The sequence below is a fragment of the Helianthus annuus genome, chromosome 16 (assembly GCF_002127325.2).
Source record: "Helianthus annuus cultivar XRQ/B chromosome 16, HanXRQr2.0-SUNRISE, whole genome shotgun sequence".
Lineage (NCBI taxonomy): Eukaryota > Viridiplantae > Streptophyta > Magnoliopsida > Asterales > Asteraceae > Helianthus > Helianthus annuus.
In genome coordinates, this window is record NC_035448.2 from 62,633,561 (window position 1) to 62,654,037 (window position 20,477).

A 20,477-nucleotide genomic window follows, 5' to 3' on the forward strand; every position below is an offset into this window, starting at 1 on the left:
ATGATTTATTAGTCCCAACATTCTGATTGGAAAGTCTACCTAAGTGCTTTTGACCCGTTTCGACACATTATGGTAACATAAGCTACTATAAGGCGTCGTTTGCGTAAAACTATGTCCGGATGGTAATCTATGTGCTATGTCAAGTCTTACATGCCCAATTATCCGTAAACATGTTACTAAATCAGATTATATGTCAAAATTATGTTCATATAGTCAATATACGGATTTATGCTTCAAAAGGGCATTTTGGTCATTTCCTATGGGCATACAAGTTAACTAGCAAATGACTAACCAATCCTATGTGATCATAAGGTATAACCTCTGAGGTTATTCCCTATGTAACTATGATAACTAACTAAGCTTGGTCGGATCCTAAAGATCGACCAAACGGCAGACTTTTGCAAGTTGACGCAAATAGTCCCTGAGAGCGAATAAACTTGTTTTTGCCATACCAAAGCCTTTAAAACTTATTTCTAAGTTATGTAAAGGTTATTTAAGGTATGTTAAGTTTATGATGCTGACCTGGAGTGTTTTTCGTGTTAAACTGATCATATTTACGCATCAGTTTGCGTATAACTCCCTAGAAAGCGATACAGAGTTCAAAATCAATCAAAAATCAACACGTGCATAAAATCAAACATAAATGACAAACATTGAGATCAAAACACACTGTTTTATTAATATTGTATTGTTCAGAGTTTGCAAAATGATTATACAAGCACAGATGTCACACATTAACCCTAAATTTTCCGCCGATTACTGGCAACTTTCAGAGGATTATGGATTTGTATGATCGTATTCTTTGTTTTCAAGGAAACTTTCAGATTCTGATAATTGAACTTACCAATTTTCTGTCTAACAATAATTGTTTAACATTCTATCTATACAATGTCTCCAAAGGAGCAGCTTTGATACTTACATAACAACTATATAGAAAAGCTTATTTTAAGGTAAGATGGTTATTCCAACCAATGCTTAAAACTAATCTCAATGAATAGCTAATCATCACAGCTAGTCGAACAAATCGACGATCCTGGGCAGCTGATGGCGATTCTTAATTATTGCCTAATTAGGGTTGCGGTAATCAATGCATAAGCAAAATGAATCGTCTTTCTTTATTAACAAATACCGAATTCTCAGAATATTGAGTTAGGCTTTATGAACCTATATCTTAAAACTTACTTAATCAGGGATTCGATTATTCCATAATCAACATTGAGTTTTTACAATACTGCAGCCCTAAGCGGGATGTTAATCTTAACTCTACTTGCCTCTCAGGAGGTAAACAGGGTAATCTTTGGAGAAGATAACCAAGACACAAGGAGGTTACAGAGATTTTCCAAATCTCAGGCTCCAGTTCATCTATCATTGCCTGTGTCCGATAAGTGACACATTCACGTTACGAGTCCACGGATTCCTTAATCAGAGATATTTACTTGGATAATTCCATTCTAGATATCTTCTTTGAATACCATTAGCTGACTTTAATATCGTATGACCATTGGAATATCCTTGTGGTTCCATGCATTAAACCTCCATACTGATCAGGCATGGAAGCAATCTATGGAACATATTAAGATACACCAATCCTCATATGGCGCTTTTGTCATACCATTTGGTATTCGTAATCAATAGGGATCAAAGAGATATCAATTACATATGAATGTACTTTATCTGGAGAGAGGGTACATTAGAATTTCACGATTGAAGATTTCTGACAGGAACAGAAGAAATGGTTCCAATGATTTTCTATCTGTAAGCTTTACCTTACACTTAATATCTAGGATTCTTATGATAGATTTTTAAAAGTCTAATATACTTACAATTTATGAAGGATTTATTGGTATCCGAATTAAACAGAATTCTTAGCATTTATATTTCAATAAATGTTAAAGAACGTACCTAACGTTATTATTGATATGAACTACTTCTGGCACTCTTTAGGAGAGTTTAAGCGCTATCATTCTTAGGCTTTCCTTCCCTAGTCGCACTTCCTTTGACAGATGCAGGGCATGTAGTCTTGATGTGGCCCTTCTCACCACAGCCGAAACAGACTGCATTCTCCATGTCCTTGCAATCAAATGTTTTATGCTCCCTTGATTTGCAGATCCCACAAGCCCTAGGCTGCGATTGGGATACTGGTTCGTACCTACACTTCCCATAATGGCGCTTCTTGCAGGTCTTGCATACAGGTTTTTGGTTGGACTTTTGTTTGTTCTTTATCTTCCTCCCTTTACCTTTTTCGTTCATCCTTTGCATTAGAGGCATGAACGAGATCCTTCTCGTGAGTAATGAAGGGTGGTCTTGGATGAGATTTGGAGCAAGTAGCATTGGGCTCCTTGAACTTTTTCACGGCCTTCTTCACAGCTTTTCCAACAGCTGCGTCTATCATAGTCTGAAGAACATCTTTGGAAATTCTAAGGTTCACAATTGTAGCATCATTAGCATGTGTCGCATTATCCATAACACGATCAACGGCTGTCTTATCCGAGTTTGTCATACTCGATATTTGGTTCCTAACACCAAATAAAACAATTATTTAGTTGCAATCCAACAACTGCTATTCATCATCCTGATGACCTAATATATACTAACCATGGTATCGTTAAACCATACAGGCTAATATAGTACCCACATTCTCAATGAACGTCATTTAGATATGTATATATATCAATTATACTTAGCCTAGGCCATAAAAGACCGTTAATGGCAATTAAGGTTTGGACCTAGTCCATCACCTTTTTGACAGGGGATCAATTGTCACATCTGTCTTGATCATATTGATGATTTTAGATAGCTTGAAAGCTTAACATTAGGATATTGGATAAGAGTGTTTCCTAATGGATATAAAGCATCCATCTAAGATTTTTGAAGCAGTCTCTAAATGTTATCGGCCAATTCTACCTCGCGCTATAAGCCTAAGACCCTAATAGGCGGATACAATAGCTTACAATATTTATTGACCACAATAGACTTTTTTGCGCCTTAATCAAACAATTCTCGCCTACACATCATTGATAAGGAAAGGTACCTGATACGTCGTCATCATTCTGCACCATCTCCTGGGCATTCATTTGAAAGACCCGAGACTTGGTCTTCTTAGCCTCTTCAGGCTTCTCCTGATTCCTAGGGCAGTTGGTCTTGATATGCCCCTTCTCGTTGCAACCATAACAGGTCGCATCTTTCAACTTCTTGTAATCCAAGGTCTTATGCTCCTTGGACTTGCAGATTCCACAAGGTAGAGGCTGAGATTAAAAATTGCATTTCCCGAGGTGGTATTTCCTACAGGTTTTGCACCTGGTCTTTTCATCCGACTACTGGTTGCCCTTTTTAAACCCAGAACTCTTCTTATGATCAGAGTTCCCCTTTTTCTTCTTATCGGAGCGATGAGAATCCTCATCCTCCTTTTTACGCTTTCCATCATTATAAGCTTTAGCAGCCTTGTTTCTGACCGCATCGAGCATGAGAGATAGTGACAGATCTACCGCTGACCTAAATGTAGTAGGTCTCGATGCTTTCACACTTGCCTTGATTTCTGGGGCTAGACCTCCAATAAAGCGAGCTATACGCTTTGGTTCCGGTGTGATCAAGTAAGGAACCAATCGAGACATAGTATTGAAACTTGTAAGATATGCCTGGCAATCTAAGTTCTTCATGACCAATGTCAAGAAGTCAGTCTCGATTTTCTCAACTTCATGTTGACCAATGTCAAGAGCAACAAACTGATCCCATGTCAGATTATACAACGGGACCTTCCCAGTAGCTTGGATTAGTGACCTCCACCAAGCTTGAGCTTCCCCTTTAAAAGATTGTGAAACAAACTTCACAATGTCTTGCTCTGCACATCCGCTAATATCAACAACGGTGTCCATCTCATCGAGCCACGTCATGCAGTCGATGGCTCCCTTTTCTCCTGTGAAGTATCTGGGCTTGCAGGAGACAAAATATTTATACGAACAGGTTTTAACATGTGGCTCTTGATTAAGCACAACCTGTCTAGAAGGAACACTCCTCTGATTTGACGAGTTATGAACATCGTCCTCCTTTGACTCGTGTGATTTAGAAGGGGGCTTACTACGAGCCACAGAAAGAGTCTTAGAGTGGGTATCACTTGATTCATTATATTGTCTGTTAAGAGCTCGAGTAACAGCATTATCTATTAATGTCTGTAGTTCTGCACCAGTTATATTAACTCTGGTAGCATCATTATTCTCCCTCGGGTAGCTGTTAACCTCAACTGATCCAGCCATGTATCTTGATTGCTACATAAATATTAACAATGATTTATTCAGAGGTTATTATGGAATCATCATTTTTGACGATTCATTATGGTAATATAAACCATATTGGTTAATTTGTTAATTATATTAGTGTTTTCATTATAATTTATCCTAGTATATAAAACATTAAGGATATTAAAGTGGCACAACAGGCCTAATCACAAGGACAGTTTTAAATTTATAAGCCACGGTTTTAGAGAATCGAGGCATTAAGGTTTGAACATAGTTCATTACCTTTTCTTGTCAGGGAGTCTATTTTGGAACCATCATCTTCGATGATTCATTAACCATGGTATAATAGACCATTCTTGGTTAATTTGATAACTATATTTATTCAGGATCTTTATCATAATAATCCTAAATTATAATTTAATAATAGCACAAAAGGCCTAGTCACAAGGACAGAGTTAATTTATAAGCCAGGATTTTATAGAATCGAGGCATTAAGGCTTGAACCGAAGTTCATTACCTTTTCTTGACAGGGAGTCGTGGACCACCACTGTCTTTATTCTCAAAGAACATTAATTATGGCTCGTAGGCACTTCATCCCTAATGGATGATTATATAAATAAGAAGGGAATTGGAATAACCTGATTTAAGGATGACTTATGTGATTTTATGAACCACATTTTACCAAGAATGTTAACATGTTTTCAGATGTTAACAAGGATTTGAATCTTTTGAATAGGTTTTACCATCTTGGCCATGTCTGAAATAACATATAGGCTAGGTTTTACCTTTAAGATTCTTTTTAATATTAAGCGCAGAACAATCCAAAATTGAGATGTTAATAAGGATCTGAATCTAATTGAGGAACTGCCATCTTGGCCCTGTCTTAAAATGACACATGGGCTAGGTCTTGTCCTTTTTAGATTTTGCCATTTTATTATAATGGTAGATCTTATAAAAGGAATGTTATTTTTCATTTATTTCATATTTCATGTTTAAAATGAAATTTTAAATTTAATCATTCCACTACAAAAATTAAAAAGTACAGGTTTGCCCTAAACGGGACTTGAAAGGAATAATGTTGTCCTCGAAGGGACTGAAAGATAAATATGTCCTTATAAGGACTACTAAGGAAACGATCTTCAACAAAAGGAGTTTTCTTCTTCACTTTATTTCTGAATGTTTTCTCCCTGGATGCACGTTTCATCCTAGCCGTGGTACGAAGCTCAGCATTTCAAGGCTCCGGATGTGGAGAATTTCCATTACGGCTTCTTTGCGTGGCAATATATCCAAAATATATAAAATCGGAAGCAATACTTTACAGATTAGGGTTGAGAGTATTCCTATGTTAAGTCTAGACTCAGAAGGTCAAGGAATGTGCTACTGTGTCATTGAGATTAAACACAAAAGGCTAGTGTTTAATTCACTCAGTGTTGGCTCTGATATCAACCTGTCACACCCCGATATTTCCACGTGTTACCGGTGGGCCCGGTGGGGAGTATCGTGACGTAGTTGATATCATCTTAGTCAAACAAAACAATTTAATGCACAGCGGAAGCAAGAGATAAATATATTACAAACCAAATGAGAATATCAAAGTATTACAAACGGTATGTAAAGGATCCACAGGCGGATCAAATATAAGAAAACTGTTCAACGGACTTTAGGCATCTAGAACTTGCAAGATTCCCTATTAACGCCCATAGCTCCCAGCCAATTACGTATAGTACCTGTCACTTAATCTTTTTTGGAAAATACGCCAGTTTACACATGTAAATACAATTAACTGACTCATTTTGAAAATGTTTTAAAAAATTGATTTGAATGCTCAAGGCACATAATTCTTTTATAACTTGGGACAATTTTATAAAAATAATGTTGTATACAGATTTACATGTTCGTTATACATTTAGGGCTCGATGTTAGAAACCGAGTCAAGATTAACAGACACACCACAAGTATAGGCCAACAAGAGAGTGAGATACCGTTTCCCTTATGCAACTGTCAGGTGTATGCCTACACCCCGTGCATAAGACGTGGCCATTTTTATTTTATAATGATGCCAAGGATATCCGGGACATGGTAATTAACCCCTAAAGGCCTTTATTTCAAACAAGACAGATTAAAACGGGTTACCTCAATAATTTAATCACAATACAATTAAACATTCAATACCCGACCAAGCGGTATTATTATAATACCGTATCCCAAGCCCGTATAGGAAAAATAAGTTAAGAGTATTTACCTGAGCTTAAAATGCAATTTATACTCAGTCGTATATCCTAATCAGCAAGCACAAGTACCTCTACTGGGGCTCTTAATCTGGAACGAAGGTTTTATTAACCTATTAGATTCCTAATGGGTCTTATTTAAGTCGTAACTTAGACCTGTTAGTTTTAAGGAAAGGTTTACGGTTCAAAACGCATGATTAAGCGAAGACCGGAATAGAATGTGATTTAGACCCGAAAAGTTTGAAGACTTGTATAATATGGGTAAAATAAACACATTCTTGATTTTGAGGAAAAAATGATAAGGTTTGACCCGTTTCGGTCAATTTATGCAAACTAGTTACATAAACCAAACCGAACACGAAATATGCGTAACGGGTAACCATAAGAGTCATTTACATGTTTCCTAAGTTAATATGACTTAAATATGTTGTGATATCACTAAGATACCTTCCATTATGCCCAATTTGGATTTAAACTCAAATTATGCACCGTAGGGGTATTTTGGTCATTTTAAAGGCTATAAAAGAGATTAAATATAAATCTGAGGTTCAGGTCTGATTTGATCATTAAAAATACTTAATTTAATAAGTTATATCAGTAGGGTATTACATATATGTGAAATTTATTGTTTATAACCAAAATATACACCTAAGGGGCATTTTGGTAATTTCACATAAGGTTTAAAGGTCAATCTGGAAATCTGAGTTTAAAACTTTTGCTTACTGTTAAAGTATAAAAATTTACTAAAAATATCAGTAGGTATCAAGTGTTATATGATAAAAATAGTTCTAATACATACTATACGTTTAAAACGCGTAAAAAAAGACGGTTTCAAGCGATTTCCGGGTTTTATAAGAAAAGCTGATATTTTTATCATTACAGAAGGCTTAAAATATTTTATTTATCCTATGGGATCAGTAGAAAAAGGTTTGGTATCAAAATATGATGTAAAACTCATTTTATGCAAGAAAAGGGTATAACCGAAAATTACCGAATCAAAGCTAGAATCCTATGTTATGCTTAGTCTAAAAATAAATAAAAATCTTCAAAAATCCCAAAATATTATTTTACATCAGTGGGTAACAAGTTTGGTGTCAAAATTTGGGTTTAGATAGGCTTTATGCTAATTCCGCCGTTTAATTAAAAAAAAGCTTCTTAATTACGATATCGAGCATAACTCCTAATCTAGACCTCAAACTGATGTGAAAATTTAAGAACATGTTTATAATTCAGTAACAAAGGTTATTGTCCTTTCACATTTTCAAAATTCTCGTTTTAAGGTCAAAAGGGCATAATGGTCAACATTTAGGCATATAACGGAAATATGCATATGAAACGGATAACTAAGGAACCAAATTGTATAATCACAGAGGGTTATACTAACCTATAACCTGGTCCTAATAGAATCCTAAGGCATATTTAAACTAAGCTAAATTGGGTTCGAATTGAAAGTCAAAGCAAAAGTCAACTTTTGCGACTTTCGGTTCCGAACCGAGCCTAAACTCAGAATTGTTGGGTTGAACATGCCTAGACATGTTCAATTAATATTTACCAAGTTATTAAAGTGACATAACTGATTTTATTGCCTTTATATCATTAGTTATGAATTTTATTTAAAAACGACTCATTTGACTTTTATTCTTATTACTTTGACCCGACAATTAACTAAACAAACGTGGTAATTAGGAGGTGCCCTTTTGAGGGTTTAACACTTACCTAATTACGGTCACGTAGCCATGTTTTATGCGAACAATGGCTCAACCATTTAAAAGTCAAAGCGTTTAACGAAACGTTTGACTTTTTCGGCTTTAAAAACCAATAAACTAAACTAGGCATGAAAAGGGATGCTTACAAAGGGTCCAATGGACTGAAAGGAGGTTCCCAAAGATTCAGGATCCTCTTAGTTTTGCAAGCAAGAGCAGATTGCAAGGAGTGGTGTGATTGATCAAATGAATTTCACCCCTATTTATAGATCTTTGGGGTAACTTGGATGATTGACATGTGTTAAGGAGGATTATAGGATCAACACATGTGTAAAACCAGCTATTAATATAAAAAAACAGCCCATAGATTCGAAGTATGTGAGATGTGGCTGTAAACCAGGGCTGCACACAGTTTCTGAAGCTGGTAATCAGCACAGCAACTTTCATAAATTACAGTTTTAGTCCTTGTAGGCTTGTAAGGTCCTTTTTCACACGGTTAAAGCCCGTTAAGCCATTTTCAAGGCTCTACAATGATGACTAAACATAGGGAACATAAAACATGCTCAAAAATATGCCGGACATCGGTTAGTTTGGCCGTACGGTCACGTTGTTCGACTAATTACGACGAAACATGAACGGACACGAAAAACGATCCAAATTACGCGACGAATGGAATTTTATCAAGCCAAACACTAAAATAAAATATTTTAGTGGTTACATAAATTTTAGGATGTCCGGATGTATTCAGAACGTAAGATATGCGCGGAAATAAAAACTTGTGCAGTTTTTGACACTTTTAGTCCCTGCTTGACTTAAAAGTTTATTTTTGCGCACCAAACACCTCTAAGCCTATATCTAAGCTATGCAAAGGATATTTTGGGCATGTTTAACTTATGATCATATTCTGGAAGGTCCGATACCACACGAATCGATAGACTTTTGCAGTTCGACGCAATTAGTCCTTTAATCGCACAAAGTAGCGCGAAATTTCGTTTAATGGTATCCAAGCCTTCCATGGCCCATAACGGGTGTTCCCAAGCATATGTTTAAATATTACTACGCTCCTGTTCGCTTAAATGGTCACCAAAAGGCGTAGATTCAAAAGTTGATGCTTTTCGTCCCTCTAATGCGCAAACTTGCGTATATCATCGTTTAATAGCATCGAAGCCTTATCTAATCCATATTAGGCATTCTCGAGAGTATTATTAAACATCACGATGCTCCGGGTTCATTAAAAGGTCATTCAGTGGTATAATTAAACATATTGACGCTTTTAACCCCTCAAACTTGCAAAGTTGCGCGTAACGTCACTTATAGGCATAAAAGCCCTTAATGGCCAATATTAGGCATTCCCGAGAGTATAATCAAATATCATGAAGCTCCCGGTTTGTTAAAAGGTCACTCAGAGGTAAGAATTAACATGTTGACGCTTTTAAACCTTCATTGCGCAAACTTTCAATTAATTATGCAAACGGCTACACTCGATCAACAAGTGGCTCATTTGTGAATATAAATACAGTACGAGGTTATTTAGAAACTTATTTTAGGTATGTTAACACTTCCAGTCCTTCATAATCAAAGTTTTTTGATTTTTCAAAAAATTAGTCCCTTAAATTCAATGTTGGACTTTATTATGGTTTATTACACGTGTCAATACATCATTGGACGTGATTTTACGAGGTGTTACATCTTGACAGAGTATTCCAACTCGTTGTTTGGATAACAAATCCATACCAGTGACGACGTCGAAGCCCCCAAGAACGACAGGAAAGAGATTGACAAAGAAAGTCTGACATACTTAGAGTTTAACGGTGTAGGTGTAGGCTTAAGCTATTTAAGGGTTTAAAAGGAAACAAAAAACCTAACTATCATCACATGTGGTATAATATGTATAACTATCATTCACCCTACACAGGTTAAAAAACTATCACCACATGTGGTATTATCTGTAAGTTTTTCATGCTAATATTCTGATCTTTGTATGTTGTGCAAATAATCAGCATACTAACACTATACCAACAATGTAACACCTCGTAAAATCGTGTCCAATAATGTATTGACACGTGTCCCTAATCCTAATTATGTCAATAGTTGGCTAAGAGAGACTGTTTTCGTAAAAAATGAAAACTATGTCTACGGAGGGACTAAAAGCATCAACATGCTAAAACTATGCATCTACGTGACCTTACACGGTGTCCGTATTCTTAAATGAGCGACTTGTTGGACAAGAGGAGCCGTTTGCGTAATTGTTTGAAAGTTTGTGCGACGTAAGGTTAAAAACGTCAACATGTTAATTCTTACCTCTGAGTGACCTCTTAACGAACCAAGAGCTTCATGATGTTCGATCATACTCTTGGGAATGCCTAATATTGGCCATATAGGGCTTTTATGCCACTAAGTGATAATACGCGCAAGTTTGCAAGTTAAAGGGGTTAAAAGCGTCAACATGTTAATTCTTACCTCTGAGTGACTTTTTAACGAACCCGAAACATTTGATGCTCGATCATACCCCGAGTATACCTAATATCTTGTATTTTATTTATAAGAATGCAAAAATATCATTCTTTGCGCAATTTGGGTCGTTTTCGCATTCGTTAAAGCGTTCGTCGCAATTAAGCGAAAAACACGACCGTACGACCAAACGAACCGACATCCATGACATTTTCGGGCATAAACCAAGTTTCTTATGCCTTAATGCCTTTACGCAACCTAGAAAGTGGGTTAAAAGTGTCAAAACTCAACAAATTTTGTGAAGAGACTAAAGCTGTCAAACTTCGAAATCTGACTTGCAGCCCAAGTATACAGCCATAACTCACATGAAATGAATCTATGGGCTTGTTTCTTGTTTTAGACACCTGTTAGGACACCTGTAGTGATCCTAGAAAGCCTATAACACTTGTAAATCTTCCCCAAATCCTTCCAAAACTATAAATAGGTGTTATGTTCATTGAAGAACTTGCACCTTTTCTCAATTCTTTCTATACTTTTCATATTTGGAGGATCCTGAGCAATTGAGAACTTCCTTTGAGTTTTATTCAGTCCCTAGGACCACTTGTAAGTGTTCTTTTCGTGGCTTATTCATTTATTAGGCTTTTAAAGCTGAAAAGTCAAGCGTTTTCAATAAATGCTTTGACTTTCGGTTTAGACCTTAACAGTCCAGCCATTGTTCGCAATGAACATGGCTATGTAATCGTAATTAGATTGGTGTTAATCCATCAAAAGGGAACCTCCTAAGAATCACGTTTGCTTGGTCAATTAACGAGTCAACATATTAATATTTAAAAAAAAGTCAACGGGTCAGTTTTTGAAATAATTACGATCTGAGTTTAGAAGTGCCCTAATATATGTTTTATCACTTAAACAACTTAGTAATAATTATTAGAACATGTGTAAACATGTTTGGCTCGTCAATTCCATTTTTAGGGTCGGTTCGCTACTGAAAGTCGCGAAATTTGACTTCTTCGTTGACTTTCGATTATGACCCGAATTAGACTAGTATGCTACTGATTTAAGGTGCCGCTAAGATCTTAATATGATGTAGCATAAGCCTCTGAGGTTATATTACACGATCGTAATAGAAATTTGAGTTTTATGCAAGTTTCCGTTAAAATGCCATACTTTGACTATTATGCCCCTTTTTTTAGCAAAAATAAGGTTTTAGACACCAATGAGCTTGCAAATGATTTAGGTACTGATATGCTAACATATTTAATATATTTGATGTTATAAATCTGATCATAAGCTGAGTTTACGTATAATGTCGTAAATTACACTTAAAAGTGACTGAAATGCCCTTTAGGCACATAGATCGGTTTTAAGCATAATTCTTTATGCTAAACTCATTACCTACTGATGTAATATCATAATTAGGATATTTTGGGATATCAAGTCAGATTATAAACTAAGTTTACGTACAAGATCTTGTATTATGTCCTTAAAAGACGATAATGCCCTTTGGGTACTTAAAATGGTTTTTAATCATGGTTTTCATACCAAACCTTTTACCTACTGATGTGTTATACTAAATAACACATGTTGACCATATAAACCTGGTCATAACATCAGTTTTCATAAAATATCATAAATATCGTCATTTAACGACTTTAACGCCTTTTTCAGCGCGTAGTATGGTTTTAAACCATATTTACCAACCAAGACTTGTCACCTACTGATTTTATAACTTATTTAAAATGCTTTTACAGTAGATACATGTTATAAACTCATAATCCCGAATAAGCTTTTAAAACTATATGTGAAATGACCAAAAAATGCCCCTACGGTGCATAGTTTGATCTTAAACTATAAAACACACATATGTTTGATATCCTACTGATATTATATCATAAATAAAGGGTTTTCACTAAATGTTTATGATCGTAACATCAGATTATACGCAAGTTCCTTTTATACGTCACTAAATGACCAAAACGCCCTTATGAGGCATAGTTTGATTTTAAACCCTTAACGGGCATAAAAAAATGATGTTCAACTACAAAAGCAGAGGATTACTGTAATGCACTTTCACTGGGAATTCAAACAATTACCTTTCATGATTCAATCCTTCACATCCTTACCATAACCCTCACAATGATAGTGCATCTTCAACACCACTTGTAAAAGTGCCTGTATCATCATGTCACATACATCATGCTCAAGTTAGTCAAAAGAAAACCTAAAAGCATATATAACAATTTGTGACTAGATTAGAAACCGCAGTGAAGGTGTTGAAGTTGCAACTGGATTAGAAAAAATAAAATTTAAACCCTGACCCATCACCTACCTCCATCATGGTGCTTGTCTCGCCAGCACTCCACCAGTTTCCGTCGATCTCCCGACACATAAACTAGGGCTCTCAGTTGGTATTGAACAAAAATTCAACAAAAGTGTACGAGATGCGTACCGGCGATTTTGTAGTAGAAATAACGGATTGCGTGTTGTGAATTTGAGAAGGTGGATGGATATCTTTGTTGTGAAACACGCAGCATCGAATTCTATTAAATAACATCATCAAGTGTATTAATTAGGTTTGTGGAGATTAATTTACTAATTTTTCCTTAGCGTGTCGTAAAAGTTTGGAACTTGTCCCAGTTCCCCCCTCCCCCCCCCCCTCTAAAATGGCTTGGTTCATTTGTATATGGTGCTTCAAGATTTGTACCCTTGTCAAAATTACCAAAAGGGTAAAAAACCCAGTTCTCTTAATAAGGTACTATAGATATATAACATATTTTAAAATATAAATTAATGCACATATTCAAAATAAATTTAGGAGACTAAACTGGTGTCATTAATGCAGTAATATAATTAGACAATTTTTTTGAATGACAAATCTTACATACTCGTAAATTATATCAAATTAATCTAATATTCTTGTTGCTAGGAATTCAACTCAAAATCTTCCACCAAAAGGTAAGACTCTCTAGCAATTGAGGTAACCTCATTGACTAGTAAACAATAATTAGTAAATACTAAGATAAGTAGGATAAACAAAATATAGCATTTGTTTTGACGTGTGGGGAAAATAAATATACAATATTAATGAAATATTAAATGTGTTATGTTTTATGAATATTGCTTTATTAATTAATTCCTTATCATTAAGAGAAGGGAGAAAAAGAATTTTGGTCTTAGGGTAGGTGATATGGTATATTGGTGAGTGGTGTCGGGGATATGAGTCACCGATCGGTGACCACACCGTGGTGATGAAAGTGTTCGGTGAGGGTATTCGGTGTATAGTCACCGATTTGATTGAGTGGTGTGATTGAATGAAATTTGACCGTTAAAAAAACTAGCCATTTTATAAAAAAAAAAATACAACTTTTCCTTATAAAAACAATACCATTCAACATCATTTCTCACCATTTTCTTCTCCAACCAATTCTATTTTCTAAAAAAATTCACTTCTATTTTTCCAATGGAAGATATACCACCGTTATTCATTCCAATTGATATTAGTGAAGACGATGATTCTTCCTCGAGCGATAGTAGTTTAATTTTTTTCCAAAATCTTATTAACGAAGTCGCTGAACTGGAAGACACGGGCACTTCTAGAAAAAGGAAATCTGTCTGTCGAGATCGAGTGAAATGTCACGAAAACCTTATGAGAGATTATTTTGTCGAGGAGCCCGTATTCAACGAAGAGGTTTTTCGTCAAAGGTTTCGTATGTCGAAAAGGTTGTTTTTAAAAATTTTGAGTGACGTGCAAGGGAATAACTCATGGTTTCAAGACACCGTGGATGCGAGTTTGCGGAAGAGTTTTACACCGATGAAAAAAGTTACTTCGGCAATTAAGCAACTAGCAACCGGTAACGCTCCAGACGAGTTCGATGAGTATTTAAATATGTTCGAAAGGACTTCCCTAGAAAGTCTAGAAAATTTTTGCGAAACGTTATGTAATTTATACGCTTCTGAGTTTTTACGTAGACCTACTAGCCACGACGTTGCGCTCTTGTACCAAGCTCATGAGGAGAAACATCACCTTCCTGGGATGTTGGGTAGTCTTGATTGTACACATTTTGTTTTGTTTGGAGAATGTGTCCAACGGAGTTGCGGGGTCAATATATGAGGGGGGATCACAGTCACCCGACAGTTATGCTCGAAGCGGTGGCCTCTCAGGATTTGTAGATTTGGCATGCTTTTTGTGGTCCACCAGGTTCACAAAACGACATCAACATGCTCCAACAATCTCCGTTATTTCTTACTGAACGAAATGGAACTGCACCAAAATGCTCATTTTACATGAACAACCACTTGTACAAGCGTGGATACTATCTTACCGATGGAATCTACCCTACTTGGCCCGTGTTTGTGAAATCATTTCTGTATCCTCACATTGTGATAGAAAAGAAGTTCAAGAGGCAACACGAGGCGGCAAGAAAAGACGTGGAGCGGGCTTTTGGTGTTTTAAAGGCAAAATGGCATATACTTCATCGCCCGATGCGTGCTACGAGTGTTGAAAAAATTAGGAGTGTCGTCTATGCGTGCATTATAATGCATAATATGATTCTAAAAGACGACGGAAATGCGATTGCACCGGTACATATTCGGGATCCTCCAGTCGAGCCCGTTTTCGAAGACACTGGTTATAACGGGCTCATTGATAAAGATACGCATTATAGACTAAAATATGATCTTGTGGAGCATCTTGGAGAACAAGATTTACCCTACCTTTTGGCGGATTCCAACGACGAATAGTTAAATTAGGTTTTTTTAAATTTATTTTTATATTTTAATGTCAGGTTATTTATTTTAATTTTATGTAATGTGTTCTTTTAATTAAAAGTACCTTTATTTAAATTAAAATATGTTTTATTTATTTATGAATAATTTCTAGAAATAAAAAATATATAACTCAAACACCCTAGAGTAGTTGCATCATACCTAGTGATTGAGTGCAAAATAGGGAGTGAAATGGGGAGTTGACATGTCCTAATATTATTGGTAGAGAATCACTCAAACACCCTAGAGTAATTGAACCATACCCCCACCCTTATAGATTTTTAAAATGTGATGTAACTAGTTACTATGTATCATATATAATTAATGTGAAACTCAACGTTTAGGTTATCCAAAGAAAATGAAATATATAATTACAAAATACCTTAAATTTATGGTGCTATAAATTCATTAAAAGATAAGTAAAACAACTCATTAACATCCTTTCCGAAAGAGAACAAAGTGTTCAACATAATGGCTTCCATTTCTTTAATTGTAGTTACCATCTTTCTAGTAAACATCTCTTCTAGTTTGTGTTTTCTACGAATGACCAATAATACTGCTTTAGCAACTTGGTATGGTCCTCTAACCGGTGCCACTAAAGGTAATGAAATGGTAATCTCATGTATTAACAGGGATGAACTTTGTTGATTCTAGATTAGGGTTGTTTACGAGTCGAGCTAAGCGATCAGGCTGAGCTCAGCTCAAGCTTGGCTTGAACTCTAAATCAAGCTACAACGTGAGATTGATCGAACTCGTTTTCCATCCAAGCTTGCTAATATTCCAACCGAGCGTGCTCGGCCAACTTGATTTGGCTCGAACTCTTTCGTTTAAAGAGAAGTTTGAGATTTTGACTCGCGAAGACATTTGGGACTATCATAAATTTATAGGAGCGTAAAAAGGATGGAATTACAAAGAAGTAGGAACGTACAAGGCAGTATCATTTCAAACACTGTTTGATGTTTGTTAGTTGCACATATATATATATATATATATATATAGGGGCTGCTAGAATGAGAAACACCCTGAGTTGTAAGAACCGCGAGAACTACACCCCACGGAGCGCCGTTCGCCGCGATTTTTTTTTTACAAGTAGATGTGTGCATTATAAACACAGCCGTAAAAAATCACGGCGAACGGCGCTCCGTGGGGTGTACTTTTTTACACCTCAAGTTTGGTGTTTTTTAATTTTTTTTCTTTTTTCTTTTTTTTTTCACCAAACTTGAGGTGTAAAAAAGTACACCCCACGGAGCGCCGTTCGCCGTGATTTTTTACGGCCGTGTTTATAATGCACACATCTACTTGTAAAAAAAAAATCGCGGCGAACGGCGCTCCGTGGGGTGTAGTTCTCGCGGTTCTTACAACTCGATGTGGTTCTCATTCTAGCGGCTCCCTATATATATATATATATATATATATATAAGGGAGGGTTTAAATGAGAACGCTAAATATTGTCAGAACCGTGAGAACAAATGAAAAAACCGCGAGAACTTGGTCAAAAACGAAGCAAATTCAAAATTTTTTTCTACACTTATCATTATTATTCGAATACAATATTAAAAATTTAATTTACACGTTTAAATTTACGTGAATTCGTAAATAAAGAAAATTTACACATGTGTAAGTTTGCCATTTACACATGTGTAAATCAGCTATATTTACACATGTGTAAAAAATCTAAAAATAGTGATTTTGAAATGAGAAATGAATTATTTGATGGTGTAAATTCTTTTTTTGATGTTGTATCTTAATTACAATGAGGTTTGTATTAAAAAAATTGGTTTTGATTGGTTTTTTCATTCGTTCTCACGGTTTTCGCAATATTTAGCGTTCTCAAGATAACCCTCCCATATATATATATATAGGGTAAGGATAGTGTAAAAAGGGCCTAAAGTGTGAGAAGTGTAAGAAGTGTATTATAACACTATATATAATACTATATAACACCATATAAACACCGTATAACAATATGTAACACCATATAATACCATATAACACTATGTAACACTATATATCATTATATAACAAATATAACACTATAGGTTGTCTGATAACATGTCTATGATAGATGTATAGTGTTATATTTGTTATATAATGATATATAGTGTTACATAGTGTTATATAGTATTATATGTTGTTACATATTGTTATACGGTGTTTATATGGTGTTATATAGTATTATATATAGTGTTGTAATACACTTCTTACACTTCTCACACTTTGAGCACTTTTTACAGGATCCTCTACCTATATATATATATATATATATATATTGAATATTTTGATTATTCTAGCTAACAAGCTCGGGCGCATATCATTTACAACTGAGCAGATTGCAAGCTTTCTAACAAGCCATGAGCTATTTGAAAAGTAATGCGGATATGCAACAGATTATATATTTTACTCGCCAACTAAAAATGATAATATATTGCTATGTTTCTATTTAAACATGACTACATATTGGGAACCTTAGTTTGGTCATAAAATACCCATGTTTTTCGATCACAAATCAGTTGCAAAATGTCTGTTCTAACCAAAAAGACAGTTGCAAATGCGTAGTTTTCAATTAGTATAAGTTTACAAAATTTTTAAATGTATGTCATTATGAAATTTACAGTAGAATGGTAGGTAAACGGGCATCCGATCCTCAGTGGCGGACCCAAAAATTATTTGCTGGGGATGCGGATGATGTGTTCAACCATACTTTAAAGGGGTGCGGTCGGTTTTTTTCCTAAAATATACACTAAATTTTTTTTTCATGGGGTGCTGCCGCCCACCCTGGCCAAAGGGTAGGTCCGCCACTGCCGATCCTACCGGAAACAAAACTTTGGTACCTCGACGTTGAGAAATTAATGTGCATGACCCTCTGCACGTTGAAAATAGCAAAGTGATGTCTTGAACAAAATTTACATTGTTTATTTAGTGATTTTAGTTGTCTTTGTGACGAGCAGGAACAGCTTGTGGATGGGAGGGCGATGTGAACGATCCTCCTTTTAACGCGATGATAGCAGCAGGAAATTCAAATATCTTTTTGAATGGGAAGGGATGCGGACATTGTTTTCAGGCATGTTGGCAGCTATCTCATTTTCGTTTTGTAAATCGAAAATATTAAAAACGATGATTATGAGTTTCAAATAAATAAACATGTAGATACATTGTTCACAAAAGCCATATTGCTCAGGGAAACCAATTAATGTTACGGTCGGTGATAAGTGTCCAAGGGCGTGTGATAAAGTACCTTATCATTTTGATATAAGTGGGTATGCTTTTGGTTTGATGGCACATCAGGGAGAAGATCACAATTTAAGACTAGTTGGCCAAGTTGAAATTGAGTTCAAAAGGTACATCACAAAACTGTAACACTCTTAGTTGCTACTTTTATGGTCTAGATAACCACTTGTTGTAGGGTGCCATGCCACTATGCTGCCACGAAGATAGCATTCAAAGTTAGCCCGAAAACCAACCAATCCTGGTTCGCGACAGCAATAGAATATACGAATGGAGATGGTGCCTTGAGTCATGTGGAGATAGCACACAGTGGTGCAAGTGATTTTTCGTCCATGGATAACATATGGGGTGCAGTTTGGAAAAAAGACATCAACGAATCATTTAAAGCTCCATTTTCTTTAAGGCTGACTTCTGGTGATGGGAAAACTTTGGTAGCGAGTAATGTGATTCCTCAAAACTATTCAGCGGGTCATAAATACTCATCAAATGTAAATTTTTGATAGTCCAATCCTAAACCAAAGTTAGACTAGAGGTTTTCCATATATGTATAAATTTATGTGTGTATATATGTAAGAGACTGGCAAGTTTAAAATAGCTAAATACATAAGAAGTGTGAGAAGCAACCATAGCCTCTATAGGCTAGTTGCCGCACCATTATATGCGGTGTAAATGCAGGTGCTAAAGTTGTACAATCTAATTTTCATGGTTGCAAAAGCCGCTAGACGTTCCCTAGTCGGAGTTGAGAGTACTCGGGAAGTACCTGGCCTTTGCGGAGAGCACTCGGGCCTCAGGAGCCTTGTAGCAAAAACTCGGGGACAACCCCACCTTCGATACCTTGTTTTACAACAGTGCTAATATCCAGGCCCGGCCCAAGGGTAAGTGAAGTGAAGCAGAGGCTTTAGGCCTCCACTTCCCAAGGGCCTCATCTAGTGTCCAGATTTGGGGAACCAGAATTAGGTCAACCAAATCATACGTGCTATGAACTAGTCGGACAGAAAGGAAACGAAAGCAGAAATCCAAACTACATTTGTTTGTTTCCGAATCGTCACCCTTCTTTTGATTTTGATTTTGATTCTGAATGACTGCATTAGTGGTAGTTCACGACTTTAGGCGAAATTACATAAGCATGTTCATTCAATCGTTATATTCAGGTATCAATCGTTATATTCAGTTTGCTTTAGGCCTCCACAGTTGTTGAGCCGGCCCTGCTAATCTCTATACCTAATAAATCCGCAGTAGACTAGAAAATATAAAAAACCTCAGAAAAAAAATCAGTATAATTATTAACAGTTTTAATTAATATGTTTCGATATATACTTTTTAAAACAACCAGTCAACCTTTTTTAGAAAAACTTCTGTTCCGGTGTCAGGATCGAATACGGAAACATCAAAGCTTAATAAATCCAGGCTGGTAAAAACAAAGAAATAATATTTGTCTATAGGGACCTCTTCAACCACCTTACGCCATCCATCGGTGAAATAACCACCGTTCGAGCCTCCTTCCAGTCTTACGTTCCAAAATCTTTCTCCAAAATAAACCTTCGCCATTCCACCTTTGAAATTGTTGCCGTAAAAGTCAGGATAAAATTTATCTGGCATTACCTATAAAAGAAATTGAACAAATTATTACTATACAATTTCAAAAAATTACAAATTTGTTGAAAATGAGTGCTCAAATAATATGAATTCACTTACACAATTTCCATATTCGGATTCAACTTGTGCTGTAATATACGTGTTCTGACATACCAAATCTTTAAAACACAAAACTTCAAAGTTCAACTTCCCAACTGCTGTGATCAGTACCCCATCTTTGTATTTCAATTGATGTTCTTTAACTAACAACATCCACCCATCTGTAAACACCGGCCCAT

At 35.9% G+C, this 20,477-nt stretch overlaps 2 protein-coding genes across 3 annotated transcripts; both read left to right on the top strand.

Annotated features, from left to right (window-relative positions):
- Positions 1-14,074: 14,074 nt before the first annotated feature.
- Positions 14,075-14,725, top strand: LOC110919208. The gene has a single exon (XM_022163486.1). It carries the CDS (start codon positions 14,075-14,077, stop codon positions 14,723-14,725), a length of 651 nt encoding a protein of 216 aa, XP_022019178.1.
- A 1,053-nt stretch (positions 14,726-15,778) lies between these two features.
- LOC110919209 (expansin-B15) lies at positions 15,779-19,698 on the top strand. 2 transcript variants are annotated; one of them, XM_035985737.1, is made up of 4 exons: positions 15,779-15,979; positions 18,327-18,439; positions 18,557-18,716; positions 18,782-19,698. In XM_035985737.1, exons 2-4 carry the CDS (start codon positions 18,421-18,423, stop codon positions 19,101-19,103), a joined length of 501 nt encoding a protein of 166 aa, XP_035841630.1. In that variant the 5' UTR covers positions 15,779-15,979; positions 18,327-18,420; the 3' UTR covers positions 19,104-19,698. The 2 variants fall into 2 exon arrangements, with proteins under 2 accessions (XP_035841630.1, XP_035841629.1); XM_035985736.1 differs by having other exon boundaries at positions 18,526-18,716; positions 18,782-19,694.
- The last annotated feature ends 779 nt before the right edge of the window (positions 19,699-20,477 follow it).